Source organism: Salmo salar, chromosome 08 (genome assembly GCF_965601325.2).
Source record: "Salmo salar chromosome 08, fSalSal1, whole genome shotgun sequence".
Taxonomy (NCBI): domain Eukaryota; kingdom Metazoa; phylum Chordata; class Actinopteri; order Salmoniformes; family Salmonidae; genus Salmo; species Salmo salar.
Genome location: NC_138298.1, coordinates 10823623 through 10840927, shown reverse-complemented (window position 1 = coordinate 10840927; position 17305 = coordinate 10823623). Strand labels below are relative to the sequence as shown.

The 17305-nt window shown below is 45.8% G+C and overlaps 1 protein-coding gene across 2 annotated transcripts in view; it reads left to right on the top strand.

Annotated features, from left to right (window-relative positions):
* The window catches only part of LOC106609978 (RING finger protein 24), a 64635-nt gene extending 50446 nt beyond the window's left edge, over nt 1-14189 (top strand). For both annotated transcript variants that reach the window (XM_045722648.2, XM_014209061.3), the window contains exons 5-6: nt 6401-6480; nt 8811-14189. In XM_045722648.2, coding sequence (XP_045578604.2) covers nt 6401-6480; nt 8811-8955 — 225 coding nt within the window. In that variant the 3' untranslated portion in view covers nt 8956-14189. The remainder of the gene's footprint in view (nt 1-6400; nt 6481-8810) is intronic.
* Nucleotides 14190-17305: the final 3116 nt, after the last annotated feature.

The following is a 17305-nucleotide window of genomic DNA, read 5'->3' as shown; positions in this document are numbered from 1 at the left end:
TTTTGATAAGATTAGCCTAACTCTGGCTCTGCGTCACAAATGGCACCCTATTTCCTACATAGTGCACTACTTTTGTTCAGAGCCCTATGGGGACACAGACGAGGTTTATGTTCACAGCACTACTGATAATATCAGGAGCATGAATTACATACCATTACAAGGGCATGGTTTGGTAGGAGCAGCAATGCTCCCCGTTTGCCAATAATTGCATATAGATTGATTGTAGGTTTTTCAGTTTGAACACACACACACTGCTTTTTATGAGCGTCGTAATGGACATCTGTGGTGACCAAGGGACTGTGGCCCTCAACAGTAGTTTTGAATGGGCCACTGGGGGTGATCCACTGTCCCCATTCAGGTCCCCATTACGCCCCCTCATCTCCCCACATTGTCTCCATCAACTCAAAAGCTCTTTGTCCCCGGTTGTGTTTCATTCCAGAAATATCTCCGCTTCACAGTTCATATCGACCCTTGGTCGCTAAGGCTATTGGACAGATATAACCTAACCTATAGCTTCACTTTTGCCTAGTTTCCTTGCCATGCTGCTCTCTCTTCAGGATAGAGAAGAGGCAACTGGTCATCTGGAATGAAACACAGCCCCTCACCTCTAGTTCAGTGCAGTTGTAGAGGGGAGGAGGGCAACTTGTCAGGAATGAGATGCAGCCCATCTCTCCTCTAGCTCAGTGCAGTTGTACTCAGAATGGAAAACACCCACTAGCCTCAGCCTGGGTCTCTGGTGACCCCATTTCCTGCCCAAGGTAGAGCTGCTTACCCTAACCCATACACATTCTGACCAGTACACATTCTGATATACACACATGCACCTCACGTACAATACCCACTTAACAAACTGCTCATTAAACCAAAGGGTTTTAACAGGGTTTCTTAAGTGCCTACGTGGGATTAGAACTACGCAGAACGGTACAAGGAGAACTTGATTGTTTGGTTAATAGGAATTTTATCTCACAAACTGGCCTAGCCTGAACCAGCGCAAGAGAGATGTTTTTGCTGTTCTTGGGTCAGTTTAGCTTTTTCTCGACTAATGGTTAAGTATAGGATTGGGGAGGGGGAACTAGGTCTGTAGCCAGGGGAAACTTCAGACGGAACACAAGCCAAGCAACCTTTAGGTTGAACAGTAATAGTAGAGCCAGACTGAATAAATGAATTTGCTGTCGTTAATTTTCATGAGGCCGTTGGCATTTGGAGCAGAGCGGTTGCTTTTCAATCAGACGCAGGCCGTCTGGCTTTGTGTAAATGCTAGCTTTGTGGACTGTGGTCTGTGTTGCGGGTTATTGCTCAGTTTTACGAGAGCAACAAGGAAAGTCTTATGTAAGCTGGGATGCGGACCAAGATGAGCAATGGGTGGCCAGTTGACAGGGCCAGTATTCATAAAGCGTTCTGAGCTAGGATCAGGTCCCCTCTAATCTCGTGGACAGATCTACATAAACATAACTGGTACTGTAGAATCTGTCTGGACTGAACGGGATGCGTAGGATAACGAGCAGCGGTTATTTGGGGAAAAAATCATGTTTTTTCAGGTTTTAGCGTCTTTTGAATTTCGGAATGGGAGGGGACTTTCGTCCATAACTTACAAAGAGAGAAGGTGGAGCTCCTCGTTCTAGCATTTGTTGATCCCTTCTCTTAACATGTATGGACCCAGAACTTTATCGAGCAGCTGACCAATTAAGCAATACTTTAGTTCAGGGTTAACCAATTAGGTCCCCTCTGTCCATATATTTGTATTCATTATCATCTAAAAGGCAAACCTGATACTAGATCAGCACTCCTACTGAGACGTTTTATCAATATGGGCTGAGCTGGAAGCAAAAGTTAAAGAGACACGAAATAGCCTAGTACTTATTATTATTGTATAACTGCTGTACATCTTGTATCAAAAGCGACAACTTCTTTACAATGCGATGATTGAGATTGAGTTTATTTATTTTAGCATCTCTCGTGAGTGCTCTCTCTCCCTTTCCCCCTCAATCTCGCCCACCCCCCCTCCTCGAGTGGAGCGACAATTTTTTTTCATAAAGATGTATTCCAGGGTTTGCGGTGGTTGGAGTGGTCGGGATTTTTTCCCCGTGGCGACAGAGATAAAGAGAGCGAGAGATCAGTGGTCTCATAAATAGTCATGTGATTACCGCTATCTCCAGTGTCCCTATGTCCTGACTCTTGAATCAATCAAATGTATTTATAAAGCCCTTTTTACATCAGCAGATGTTGTACAGAAACCCAGCCTAAAACCCCAAACAGCAAGCAATGCAGATGTAAAAGCACAGTGGCTAGGAAAAATTCCTTGGAAAGGCTGGAACCTAGAAAGAAACCTAGAGAGGAACCAGGCTCTGAGGGGGGACCAGTCCTCTTTTGGCTGTGCTGGGTGGAGATAGTACATGGCCATTAAGGCCAGGTTATTCCTAAAGATGTTCAGACGTCCATGACCAGCAGGGTCATTCAGAGGTTGAGACAGCAGGTTCAGGAGAGAGAGAGAGAAAAAACCAGCAGGTCCCGGGACAAGGTAGCACATCCGGTGAATAGGTCAGAGTTCCATAGCCGCAGGCAGAACAGTTGAAACTGAAGCAGGACCAGGTGGACTGTGGACAGCCAGGAGTCATCAGGCCAGGGAGTCCTGAGGCATGGTCCTAGGGCTCAGATCCTCTGGGAGGGGGGGAATAACACTATGCTAACTTTAACTGTATGTAGGCAGGCTCCTTAGACTATTTTCAGTGCAGGTTGATCTTGTAACCCTGGCTACACCCAAAGAGACTGCTTTCCAGTTGAGCACCGCAGCCCACCAATTTATTCTAGTGATAGTAATACATCTACATGCCCTCGTACACTCACACACGCTGTGAGACCTGGGTGTGTGCTGTACTGAGCCCAGCAGGAGGTGGTGCTGAGATGTGCTGTTTGGTCCATATCGCGCACACAACTGTCAGATCATGTAGATGAGCAATGCATTAAATCTAACGCTGACTTGCATAGATACCACACACACAGGAGGAGGTGGTGCTGAGACGTGCAGTTTTGGGCCGTATGGAACATCACGCCTCTCCTCCCATTAGTGTACCAACATAGTTAAAGAGCGGGCACTGAAAAGAACAGACACCTTCGATCTAGTGAATGAGAAGGATCCAGGGTTTAGTGTTCAATGGAGCTCAACAGAGAGGATGGCGTCTTGTCTCGAACTACACCCTAGACTAGAGAAAAACCTTAGAGGGCTAAGCCGGCAGTACCTCTTTTCAACCCCAGCCCCAAGCTAGTCTGTTTTTAAAAGGGGGAGGTGGGGGAGAAGTATGCCTTTTGTCCTTGAAATGTAGCACTCCAAAGTAGGTCCTGCCCCGACGTAATAATGTAGCCAAATGGCCGCAGGTAAAAAGATAGGCACATAGAGTTGGATAGAGGACACGCTTGCCACAAATCCTATTTGCAAAGATGTGCCCTCTATCCAACTCTAGCAGTTCTTCTGTATTGCGGGAATGTTACACGAATTCTTGAATTTGACCTAGTAATTTGCGTCACTGTGTAGTGAGCCTCCTGGGCCGTTGTCCCAAGACAAGATGTCATGCGTTGTACTGATATGGATTGAAAGTACCCTTGGATATAGTGACGCACTTAATGATGCAGTGGTAATGTTCCGATTTCAATGTCTGGGGTACAACATTACTAGCTTCGTCTGGTTAGAGCTGGAGTTACAAGGATGATTCACCATGAACGTTGTGGAACCACCACTGGCAGTGATGTATACACACACACAATAGTGCCGATAGGTCAGTGAATGGGGTGTGTGTGTACAGCAGCACTGACAAGCTAGTGAGTAGATGAGCTCTATCCAGTCTGCCGGTCTCCATCCTGCCTCTGTCAGCAGCGTTGTCTTGTACCTTCTCCATTGTGTCCACACACACACACACACACACACACACACTCCGATCTCCCAGTCCACACAGTCCTATTGTGACAGTGGGTTAAATGCTTCATCACAGAACGCGACACACACGCAAACCACACACTTCTTCTCGCAGCCCACACAGAAAACAATTGTGACAGTAGGGCTAGTGCTTCATCAGTCAGCCATAAACACACTACCTCAGCCGCTCTAGCTCCCAGTCATTGTCAACACATTGTCACACACACACACACCAACCACTGCCTCTCAGCACGCTGTTCAATCGAACGTGCACTGCAGTACAAACAGGCTGCGTCCCAAATGGCACCCTATTCCCTACTTTGTGCACTACTTTTGACCAGGGTCCATGAGGCTCTAGTCAAATGTAGTGCCCTATAACATTGCCGATTTGGCTAAGGTGTGAATGCTTACAGGTTTTCAGAATAAGGCCTGTGTACGCGCACTGCGCATACAGTAGTTGTTGTAAACAACGATCCCTGCATCAATATTGCTAAAGCAGGATTGATTGAATCCAGCCCTCCACAAAAAGTGACTTTAAATACACAGTCAAGTGTCCCTCTCTCTCCATGAGTGGTGTTCTCTTGTCTTACTACACAGCTAGTGTTTGCTTCAGCTTGGCCAAACTTGGCTATAAACTAGCTTTACTGGTCTTAGTTAGGCCTATTTGCCTAGCTGCCTGGGCTGGCACCCTAACGCAGGGAGGTACACACACGGTGCACCACACCCAGCTGGGCCAGACTGGTTTGGGCTGAGGAGACCCTTACCGGATCTAGTTTCAACTGTTTTTTAATGGCTTGTGTGGCGTTGAGGGCGCAATCAACATCATCGTTGGTGTGTGTGTGTGACGCTGGCTATCAGTAGCTGTGCGTGCGACTGTGTGTGTTTGTGTCTCAGTGGTGTGTACAGTGTGTAATTTCTGGATTTAGTCAGGAGGCTATGATGACTCGATCATGCCCCTGTGTGTATGTGTTACCTAAGTTTAATTTCTACAACCCTCCAGGTGCAGAGGCCTTTTCAGTTTTTTCCACTGTCCAGAATGCTTCCTCTGTACCATCAGTTTAATTAAAGCATTCTACTGTTTGAGGGAGAGGCTTCTTTCTCCAGCCCGAGGAGTCTAATCTCGAGGTGTGTCGCCACACTTTCTAGGCCTGAGAAATCACATATTGGGTCTGGCATGAGAAGTGGTATAACATCGAGGTGATTGCTTATATCGTCGACATTCCTCTGGGCTCCAGGGCCCATAATTCATAAAGCATCTACTAGGAGTGCTGATCTAGGATCAGGTCCCGATGTCCATGTAGTCTTATTCATTATGATTTAAAAGGCAAAACTAACTGATCCTAGATCAGCACTCTCTGAGACGATTCATGAATATAGGCCCAGAAGTGTACAAATTATATATCAAGGCGTGTTGACGCTCCCTCCTCTGGCTATGCCCAGACATGTTTTAGTTTGAGATACTGACGTCTGTCATCCTTGATGCGTTGTCATAACGGTACATACAAAACCCGCTATCTCGAAGCTACATTCCAGGAAAAGACTGGGTGTGCTTCCTCTATCTGTCATTTGTGAAGTCTTTGTAGATTTGGGAAAAAAATAAAACACACGAGTCTTAAAATAGGCCCATGAGCGCTTCCCTTCAGTGGGTCAAGTCTATTCGGTCGTTTTTTTGGAGGTCAGTTTTGAGTCCATGTTTGATTTTTCCATCAAGAGTTCAACCAATGAGTGATTATCTACCCACAGAGCATGCTTGTTTTTAGTTGCTCAGTTGAGCTGACCGTGGTGGCACCAACGACCGGAGTATAGCAGTTGGCCTTTTGTGTTTGAACCAATTCATCTCAACTTGAGGGTCTGCCGTACTGTTTCTGAGTCAGCGAGAGGAGAACAGCCCAACTCACTATGAAATAAGATGCCCAACTCAAACGAATTGTGTGCGAAAGAATGTCGCTAAACCACAATATATAAACTCCTCTGTCTCTGTTCATGTAGTCTTTTGGAAACGCTGAACAACAAGGTACAACCTCTTAGTGTGTTTCTGTTTGTATATTTGTACTGCTGAATGACAAATGTCCTCGACAAGGATAATGAGGCCTTGCCTGCATCCCAAATAGCACCATATTCCCAACATAGTGCACTGCTTTTGGCCAGAGCCCTATGGGTAGTACACTATATAGGGAATAAGGGTAGTGCACTATATAGGGAATAAGGGTAGTGCACTATATAGGGAATAAGGGTAGTGCACTATATAGGGAATAAGCTGCCGTTTTGGTTGCACCCCTTTTCTACAGGACAGTAGCAGTGGTTGGCAGTTTACGTTATTCTGTTTTTCTGCCCTCCTAGTGCTAACAGCCCTGTTTTTCCCTCTCTGTCTTAGTCTCTCTTCTTGTCTCAATCTCGCTCTCTCAGTAGACCTCAACTACTGTAGCTGTGGTTGTTTTGCTGCCTTGCTAACCCCCCCGCCCCTTCTCTCTCTCTCTCTGTCTGTGTCAACAGATATGTGCGGTGTGCTTGGAGGAGTTCAAACAGAAAGACGAGCTGGGGATTTGCCCGTGCAAACACGCCTTTCACAGGAAGTAAGTACGCCAGAGGACTGGCTGATGCCCACACACTGTACACAGAGCCTGTGGATGGGGCCTGGCCCAGCTAAGCCTAGGCTGTCTTCCAGACTCACTCAGCCCCAGTCTCTCAATAACATTAAACAGTGCTGTTGAGCACCATCTACATAACCCAATGTAATCGCCACACCCTGTACACAGAGCCCCTTTCCCACCCAAACTGCGATTCCAAAGGATCACCCAGTTGCACAATAGGTTCTGTTGATGATGAGCATGTGGGGCTAAGTGGACCCAAAATGGTGCATCCCGCCTCCTCACACAGTCACATCCACACAGTGACTCCAGCTCACTCAGCCCAGTCCAATACACACACACACACACACACACACACACACACACACACACACACACACACACACACACACACACTGTATGCAGCCCCATTTGCACAACAACAAGTTCTATTAATGATGAGCATGTGGGTCAAACTGGACCCAAAATGGTACACAGAGCCCTTCCCATCCAAACTGTGATTCCAACTCACTCATCCTAGTGTAATTCTCACACACACACACACACACACACACTGTACTCAGCCCAGTCGCACAATAACAATAATATCGGTCTGTTGTTGATGAGCTTGAGGGGCAAAGTGGGTCCAAAATGGTGGACCTCCACTTCACACAAAGCGCTTATCATCAACACAGTTAGTCCAGTGATTCCAGCGCACTCAGCCCCAGTTGCACAATAACAGTAACTTCTGTTGAGGGGCAAAGTGGACCCAATATTGTGAACCGGACCCCTCCTCACACCAAGTCAAACATGCTACGATTCAGCTGCAAAAGTGATGGTCCCCTTACTACTATTTCTTCACCGCTATCTACAGTACCCAACCCCTCCAAGTAGAGTAACCCGACACATGGCAACACAGAGAGAGAGAGAGATTACAGGGAAAGGAAACGACCGGCCGACCGAGAGCAAAGTGTAAAGGAACACAATGCAGCGCTTGATGGAATGGAAGTCTGATGGCCTGGGGCCAAATTAGTTTCCCCCCCCAGCATGACAATTTAAATTAGTCTGTTTATATCGAGCCTTGGCCGAGTTTTTACCACACGTCAGGAGCAGGGGCGGGGCCCACGCCATCACAACACACTGACATGCATGTCAACACACCACTGATCGTGGGTGTGTGTGTGTGTGTGTGGCCCTCTGGGACAGTGCAGAGAACTAGATGGCGCCAGAGAGCAGAAGATTTATGAACTACCCCCACCTCCCTCTGTCCCCCTCATATGCACCCCTCTAGTAGGTGACCGTGAGAAGGAAGCACAGTGGCACAGTCCCTCTCCCCCTTCACTCCTATGTGTGAATCCCTTCCCAGCCCTGTGGGACCAGAGTGTACCAAAATAGAACTGCCAGCCCCACTATGAATAATTCAGTAGCAACGAACACGCCACGCCGCCCCCGCTCACTTCTGACTGAGTCATGGGCAGAAGCTCTGGTTTAGCGTCCTAAATGGCACTCTGTTCCCTATTTAGTGCAGACATTTTTGAACCCTGTTCCCTATTTAGTGCACAGTATACAGTGCCATTTGGGACGCGCCCCTAGTCTAGGCCCCATCAACCTACTGTACTGTCTCACGCTGTAGTCTCACTCTCTGTTCAGTTAACCATGCATAGCACAAAGCATCCTTATTCAGTAGGGCTGAACATGGTAGATGGCTGCAGATAGAAATGGAACACACAGAACAGGTAGACATAGAACACACACATTGGAGAATGATGAGTCTATTTACAGTTACTGAGCTATTTCTAGCTGCTATGCGGAACAGTCTGTCCTGTGGAATAAGCCCCCTGGTCTTCTAGTGCTAGCTCTTTGTGAGCAGTCAGAAATAGATCAGCTGGATGCAGCAGTCAAAGAGCTGAACTGAGAGGGCTAGTGTTTAGAGAGACAACACTAGAAACACACGTGTACACGTCTAGTCGATGTTGGTGTCACCCACATTTGCAAGTGATGATTTAAGCCTAGGGGTTAAGGGAGTTGGGTTAGTAACTAAAAGGTTGCTGGTTTGACTCCCTGAGCCGACTAGGTGAAAAATCTGCCGATGTGCCCCTCGAGCAAGGCACTTAACCATAATTGCTCCTGTAATTCGCTCTGGATAAGAGCGCCTGCTATATGACCCTAAAGATTAACCATCTTGTTTCTCCCTATCTCTCACAATCCTCTATCTCCCTTCCCTATCCTTCCTTTCTCTCCCTGTCCTTTTGCCTCCCTCTCCTTACTTCCTCCCTCCTCCACCCACCCCTCTCTCTCTCTCTCTCTCTCTCGCTCTCTCTCTCTCTCTCTGGCAGGTGCCTCATTAAGTGGCTGGAGGTGAGGAAGGTGTGCCCGCTGTGCAACATGCCTGTTCTGCAGCTCGCCCAACAGGCGGGCGTCACCATCGACGTCACCGTGCCCATACAGCAGCACCTGCCAGGCGTGGAAAATCTTGTGTAGCGCAAACCGCAGTGCTCTCACCCTCACACACACACACACACACACACACACACACACACACACACGACTACACACACATGTACAGATACACTTATGCCTCGATCAGACCGACAGCATCATTGCATTTTTGGTACACCAGAAGGACATTAATTTCCAATGGAACGCTGTGTTTACCTTGCAGCATCGAACTGTATGCGCAGACGGCTTGACAGAAACGGTAGCAGAAGGTGAACGCTGAACTTTTGTTGCACACATATCCAGATGACGCCGTGCACCATTTTGCGCAATGTCTCTGTAGGTGCGATGGAGGCGTTTATACATGATTAAAAGACAGGGCAGACAATGGAGAAACAACAGTGTTACGATGCGGACAGAGACTCACGGCGATGAAGAAGTGAATCTGCTGCCTCCTCCTCCTCTCATCTCTCTGCCTTGGTGGATTCACATAAGGATTTTTTTTAATAATAACGGTTCTTTTATTGACAATTTAAAAAATGTTCTTGTGGACACAGCCGTGGTCACTATTCTGACCGTTTCACAACCAAAGCACTTTTCTGGTGACACCAGCGTGTGACGAATAAGAGACATAAAAACCAACAACTACCACACGTTGATATGAAAATGGCTTCATCGTTTCGTTTTCTTTTTAACGACTAAACTTGTATTTTTTTATTTTTTGCTACAAGCACTTTAAACATTTTACTCAAACTTAAATTGCTTGTGAGGAGGTTGTAGTAGCAACAAGGTTATTTTATTATTACGATGAACTTTTTTTGTGTGTACATACAGAGCCACATGAGTTCATTTTTTAGTTGAGTGGAGATTTTTTTTGGGGGGGGGGGGGCATACTATCTTAAAGGGACAGTAGCCTTCAAATGAATTGACGTCAGGATACTCGTGGGATGCTCAAGGAACCGCAGAATTCTGTGGCCTGATCCTTCCTCTCTCTCACACATGCAAAAAAGGATATTGGAGGTGTGTGTATGAAGGGAGGGTCACCCCAACCTCAGTACTTGGTGTTTAAACAACTTAATGTGAATTAAGAGAGCATGGGTTCGAATGTGGGGTTGTGACTAGGATGTGATTCACCGGTGCATTCGACTCTGCGTCCCCTCTTGCATATGAAGGTTGTACAGTTTGTTACTCACTGCACATCTCGGCGTCTGCATTCCCAAATGGTACCCTATTCTCTAAAAACTGCCCTATTTAGGGAATAGGGTGCCATTTGGGACACACGCTGTGTGTGTTTTTTTACAACAAGGCTTTTCTGTGGCCACTTTCACGGTCTGCATCTGTCATTTCAGAAAAAAACAATAGTTACTATACTGTTTGTGAACTAATTGTCGAAACGCAACAATGCCGAGGTTGTATTTTCATTGAAAGATATTTCAATAAGAGGTTTAAGGGTCGAATCAAATTAAAATAGTAGAATTGCCCAGACACACACTCCCAACTGTGGAGGGGTCCTGGCCTCAGTCACTTCCTGTGGACGAGCGACCAGGAAGTAAGAGTAACCCAACACCCCGAGCTCATGGCACCCCTAGAGCTAACATCCAATCATATGCCTCTGTTCTTGTTACATAAGAACCCCCCCCCCCCAGCCCGCAGCGCTCCCAAAGCATTACTCATTCAGCTTGTGGCAACGGAGTGCTATGAAAACACATAGCTGGAAGATTCCTCTGGTTTTCTACGTTTAAAAATACATCCCTCTCTTGCAGTCCTCTGGTTTGAGTTTGAATGAGGTTTAGCCAGATGGAAGTCTAAAACAACTATCCCAATCTACACACTAAATAGTAAACAAGAGTACTTCATATAATGACAAGATGATTTATATTCCATATTGTCTGTGACGTGATCGTGTCTAGAATCATATATTCTATAGGCTAATCTTTATGAAACCTAGAACATTACTGGTCCACTAAGGCAGGGGGTCTTAAACTTTTCCACTTCCAGACCCAAATTAGAAATTGAAAATCCTCCTCTGACCCAAATGGTCCTCCAACAACCCAAATGAAGAAGAAATAGTGCGTGATTATATTCTCACATGCCCAGAGCCCACTTTGGGTCCCGACCCATAGTTTAAGAAACCCTGCACTAAGGCATTGTTGCATTTTGACTGCTATACATAAACCTATAAAAAACAGACAAGTTTGCTCAGTTAATTGCATTTCCATTTCCAACTTTTGACACAGAATGATGGTAGTGAACGCTACAAGGTGACTGCCTTGGAACGTGAAAGGCTTGGTGACATGTATCAAGTTGTGACACTATGCAAACTAAGCAACAAACCTTGTCTCTTGTTTGCTAGCCGTTACTGACATCGTAACAGGAGCACCGGGGCATTCACTTCTTAATTCAGCCAACGATTCAAAGCTTCTTCTGTGATTTAGTAATTACCAAACGCTATTTAGCTTTAGCTTAGCATTGATCTAATTAGGCTATGAGGGATGTAGGCTAAGCATCTAGCTCAAATTCTGGCAGCACTCAGCATATCGGTCAACACACGTACGTTCCCAGTAGATGTCATTGAGCTGGTATAGGCCCTGGTCAGCAGTCGTAGAGAATAGCAGTGTTTTAGCAGGCTCATTCTAGCGCTTTCCCCAATCGCTCTCTCCACACTGGTGATTTGTTCACCGCTACACACACGCGCACACACACACCAATCCCTCTACCCTGGTGCTTTGTTCCACCACCTTTTGTGGGATCACTGTAGTAAAAGTGCTGTGTGATAGTTTGGAACAGAGGGGGAAACAGTGTCCCATAGGTCAGGGGTCAGCTGGTGTCAAAGGTCACAGACTAGATCTAGGTGATGGGTCATAATAATGCCGTTCAATACAACTTTATTTATAAGACAGCCTGGTCTGTTCTAACAGGGTCGATTTGGTTCTTCCCTCTTAAGTGTTTGCAACTTTTCAGGACCCCGGCTTTTTCAGTGCTGAGCATCAGGCCCAGCTCCAGAACCACTGCGCTTGTCTCCTAAAAATGGAATGGTATTCTTAGAATTCATCCTATGAACCGTCTTCCGTTTTGAAGTGTTAAGACCACTGAGTCAACCACCCAGCGAAATTTACTGTGTCCATTGGCTGTACTTTCGAACAACAACCAAGGGGAATGTTAGCCTACTGTAGCTAGCTGGTGAAAAGAATAGTATAACATTTGTTGCCAATATCAGGAACAATGTCTCTCCCCGCCCCACCCAATAATATCTAGTGTATTGGAGGAGGATGACGATTGTGATTATATTTTTTTAACTTGTGCTTTACTTACTATGTGTGTTTTATTTTGGCCATTTGTTTGAAGAGACACTAGTCTGGTTGAATGTGGAATGAGGAAAAACCATAACCTTTTTATTGAAGGCGCCCGCCGTTGCTAGCATGTGCAGATCGCTTCGGTACCTGTTTGACTCTTCTGGGTTCTTCGGTGTGGCTACACACAAACATTTTGCATCGCAGAAACCAATGGAGGTGTCACCCTTTCTGTATATCACTCAAATATAAGTATATAACGCGCCTCTTTGTACAAAGAGACTTTCGACTCGGATATTCATCTCAAAACTCCCAAGTTTGACTGGTCCAAAGTCATCTTTTGACAACTAGCCCCACCACTTTCTTATTCCCTTAAGACTCCTATATTGTAACCCATAGCCAACATGAAACACAGCCAGACTTGAAGCTTCATCCTCTACTATGTGTGGCTGTCTCTGAATTTACGGTTTAGAGGGAGAAATAACATAGGACTGGGCGAGACCTATAATGTGAAGCATGCGATGAAATGGCGACTGCACCTGCAGCCAATTTTACCATTGTAATTGTACATAGAGTAGTAGTAGTGTTGGTAGGAAGGCATACTGCATACACTTTTTACCGTGAGGGGTTGTGCATTGTGCACCGATTATTCTTCCATCGAAAACACTGCGTCTGCGCACTTATAACTGCCATTTGCCCATCCGAGAATTGTGACAATGCCACCCCATCATTTCTTCCTGTGTAAGTCCCTAATCCTTCCCCCACGCTTCTCGGACCAGACAACATGGTTCTAGGTTCTCTCCGAGTCCTGGAAAGTAGCCACGGTCAAGTGCCAGAACAGCAGGCAGTTTATAGGCCCTTATGCAAGAGGAAGGAATAATGTGTATATTCATAGTGACCTATCGTCTAACTAGTTATTACTGCACAAGGTACCAGGCCAAATCTATTTGAGAAACATTGGGAGTTTGGACTGTTGATGAATTTAGTGATGAGTCACCCCACTGTAATCTCCATGGACGTCAGCACTGTTCCAGAGAACGCCAGGCTATTGGTCTGTAATATTAAAAGACTATGATGTACTTGCTTCAATATCATGAATTACTGAGAGGAGAGGGAGGCTCTTTGTCACGACAGCAACCAAATTACGTAATAACGGACCCCTTATCGTGTATCCTTTCTATAAGGTGCTTTTCTCAGAAAGTATACCCAGAGACAGAAGAGGAAGTGGGACATCCCACTCCCTAATTTTATTTTCTGTTTCAATGGAAGCCAAATGAACTAAGTAGACCAGACCAAACTGCTATCGCATTGGTGTCTATAGTAGAGCCATCCCCTTAAGTAGACATTTTTTTCAATGGTAAACGGCCTGAGTGAACCATCTTTTGTATACCTAGCTGTTGGCAGCCATTTTGTGGGCCAGGCCTCAAGGTCAAAGCTGTGTAATTGGCCGCTTGGGCCTCTAACACGTCACTGCCTCACTGAAAACTCTCAATGTTGTGTATGGTGTGCATTTATTCAGTGTATAGTTCTTGTAGTGCCCCCCCCCCCTCCCTTTAAGTATATCCCGTCTCGCCCCTACCCCACTTTATCCCAACCTCACACTATGTCCAATAGCCACCACCAACTTCTCTCAACCTACCCCACCCTGTGATAACCTCCCCCACCATCTTACCCCAACCTCCCACTTTATCCACCAGCCCACACTTTCTTCCCTTGATGGGTGAACCCTACCCCACCCTCATTGGGGGGGGTCTACCCATTCTACCCTGTGATATAACATTGTTTATAAAATTAAGAATTCTGCAGCAGAATATTTTTGAAGAAATTTGCTGTACAGTATTTGTAAGCTCTATTTTTGTATATTTAATTGCCATTTTGGAAAGAAAAAATAATGAATGCATTTCTTTTGCTAATTCTGTTTTATTCATAATGTTTTTTTGCATGTGACTGACTTGAACTGTAAATAAAATTACCACGTTTTGAAAATAATGACTGCTTGTTAAGTTCCTTTACATGGTTGTAGCAGCATCTTTAAAGGGGCAATACGGGATTCAAACAGCAGTGGCTCACCGCCTCATTTTTTTGTAAACGGATGGGGCTGGTGAAATGTAACCACTCCAATCCCAGATTGCGCCTTTAACATTGTACTGCAGCAGAAGGTAATTGTTTACCATGTCAAATAGTTAGCCAGATCTCGTGATCCTGAAGATGTGGGAACACTCCTGAGGGGCATACTACGAAGGAAGCTATACTGAAGAAAAATATAAACAATTTCTAAAGTAGGTGTGTGGATCAGAAAACCAGTCAGTGACCACCATTTGCCTTATGCAGCGTGACCACAATTTGCCTTATGCAGCGTGACATCTCCTTCGCATAGAGTTGTGGCCTGTGGAATGTTGTCCCCCTCTTCAATGGCTGTCCAAAGTTGCTGGATATTGTCGGGAACTGGAACACGCTGTCGTACACATCAATCCAGAGCATCCCAAACATGCTCAATAGTGACATGTCTGGTGAGTATGCAGGCCATGGAAGAACCGAGACATTTTCAGATTCCAGGAATTGTGTACACCTTGCGTCATGGGGCCGTACATTATCATGCTGAAACGTGATGGCGGCGGATAAATGGCACGACAACGGGCCTCAGGATCTCGTCACTGTATCTCTGTGCATTCAAATGCAGTTGTGTTTATTGTCCGTAGATATGGTGTGAGAGAGGCTTTTAGAAGTGCCGTCTTTATTTTATTACTTATCGTCATGCCATCTTTGTACACAAGTATCTTCCCCCCCATACAATTAAATAATTGTATTAAGTCATACAAAAATGTTACTGTGCATCAGTGGCGCTAATCTCAAGAACATGGCAGCGCTGTTCTTGGCGAGAGTAGTGCGGGCAGGAGCGAGAATTGCCACTGACCTCACACACCCACTCAACCAGGAATACCAGCTCTTACCATCAAGCTGCCGATACAGAATTAATCTTTACAAAACCACCAGATCCCAGAAATCATTCTTTCCCACCAGTCAGTGGAGGCTGCTGAGGGGAGGACGACGCATAATAATGGCTGGAAAGGAGTCGATGGAATGGTATCGACCACATGGAAACCCCATCGTTGTGTTTGATACCATTCCATTGACTCCATTCAAGCCATTATTATGAGCCATCCTCCCCTCAGCAGCCTCCACTGCCACCAGTATAAGTCAATTGAATAAATAGCTGGTCAACCCCTCACAGAATTTGCAAACTGAATTACGGACTGTATCCACGTGTTCTCTGCTGTAGTTATTGCTTGTGACTTATGTATTTATGCACCTATTGGTGATTCTGTGCTGTTTGTTGAGATGCAATACATTTCCAGAAAGGGACACACAAATACTTATGAATTATTATGACACCATCTATGCGAGAGGGAGGGCATCTGATTTCATTAGCCCTCAACTCGCAGCTCAGACACTTCATTCAGGATAAATGGAGTTAGCCCGCCCCGGAGCAAGATAGTTCTGAAGGATTCGTTTCCATAGAAATTTACCTGGCTAAAAGGTGAGACACTTTGGTGGTACTGGTTACCCTGAGTTGAACTCAGTTTACCAAAGATAGCTCGGTAATGCCTCAAACCTGATTTGTAGTATAGGACCTTGGTATGACGTACATAATACCAAGGGTGGAAATGTATTTCAATGGCTGATCAAGACTCTTGGCTCACACACTGCATCACTAGTTGCGAAACACCAACTTGTACAGCTGCAGACCCACCCCAAACAAACAGCAACACTCCATATTACATAAATTAGCTCGTGGCCAAACTTGGCAGGTAAATGCATGGTGTCAGTGTGAACTTCCAGTGTCAGTACACTGGTATTCAGTCGAAAGGGTGATGGAAGGGTGGTTTGTCTAATAAATGGCAACAAGCCTAACCTCACACCAAAGATTGTTGATAAATAAGAGTTTACGCAGGCCGTTTGCCATCGGACATTTTTTTTCAAGGTTCCCGTCTGTAAGTGGGCGTTTCCTCTTTTGCGTGAGCACGCTTTTCCCGCGTGAACTCACAGCTCCTTCATATTGGTCACGTTCCACTGCTCAGACGTTGCATGCCTCAACGAATGGTTGCGTGCCACGTCATCGACTGACAGATTGCTATAACATGTGGTTAGCTGATAAGTAAAATACCTATCCAGGCATTGTAAGATCTAGCAGGCATCAACAACGCCTCGGCAGAGGAATGCGCCCAATATCTGGCATGTTCATGTGAGAGAGGGGACAGTTGGCTCTGGTCTACTTATTGTCCCCTCCCGCACGCCCAGAATTATCTGGGCAGTGAGATGTCTTGCCATGGGGCACCCCCAAAATGAGTGGGGTGTCATGCTTTCTCTACCGTCTCTGCTCACACCTTCCTTACCTGAGCTCCACAGCAACAACAGGCCTCAGAGTGTCTGTACTGTTCTCTCTCAACATGCTTTGGCCAATCAGAACGTCTGTAATGTCCCCTCACAACATGCTTTAGCCAACCGGAGCATCTGCACTGTTCCCTCTCGACATGCTTCAGCCAATTAGAGCCTCTGTACTGTTCCCTTCTCTGGTGTTGAGTGAAATGAAGGATTGGCTGGTTTAGATCCCTCAAACTCAACTCTGGGCCTCGAAGCCAGTTCCACTGCAATTTTTCATTGTTCCCCTCTAATTAGGGACGGATCTAGACCTGGGAGACCAGGCGTGTGCAATTAATTATCAGGTAGAACAGAAAACCAGCAGGGTAAGAGTTGAGTACCCCTGGTATAGATTGAGTCTCATAATCATGTTGTACAGGATAAACTGTGATTGACTAAGAATATCATGAGAAAATCAGCCAAAATCATTTCTCTTCTGGTTTGGGACAAACACATTCTCAGGTTCAAACCAATTTACAGCAGGTCTCCTTTTCTCTGATCTCCTGGGGCCCCTGAGGTATCGAGCATCTCAGAGCAGGAGTACTGATTTAGGATCAGTTTTGGAAGACATGATTCTAGATCAGCACTGCTACTCTGAGATGCTTTATAAAATACGGACCGATTAGTGCGTAAAGTGGCACCACTAACTTACTACCTGTTGATCTGAACATGAGTTTGGTGCTTGA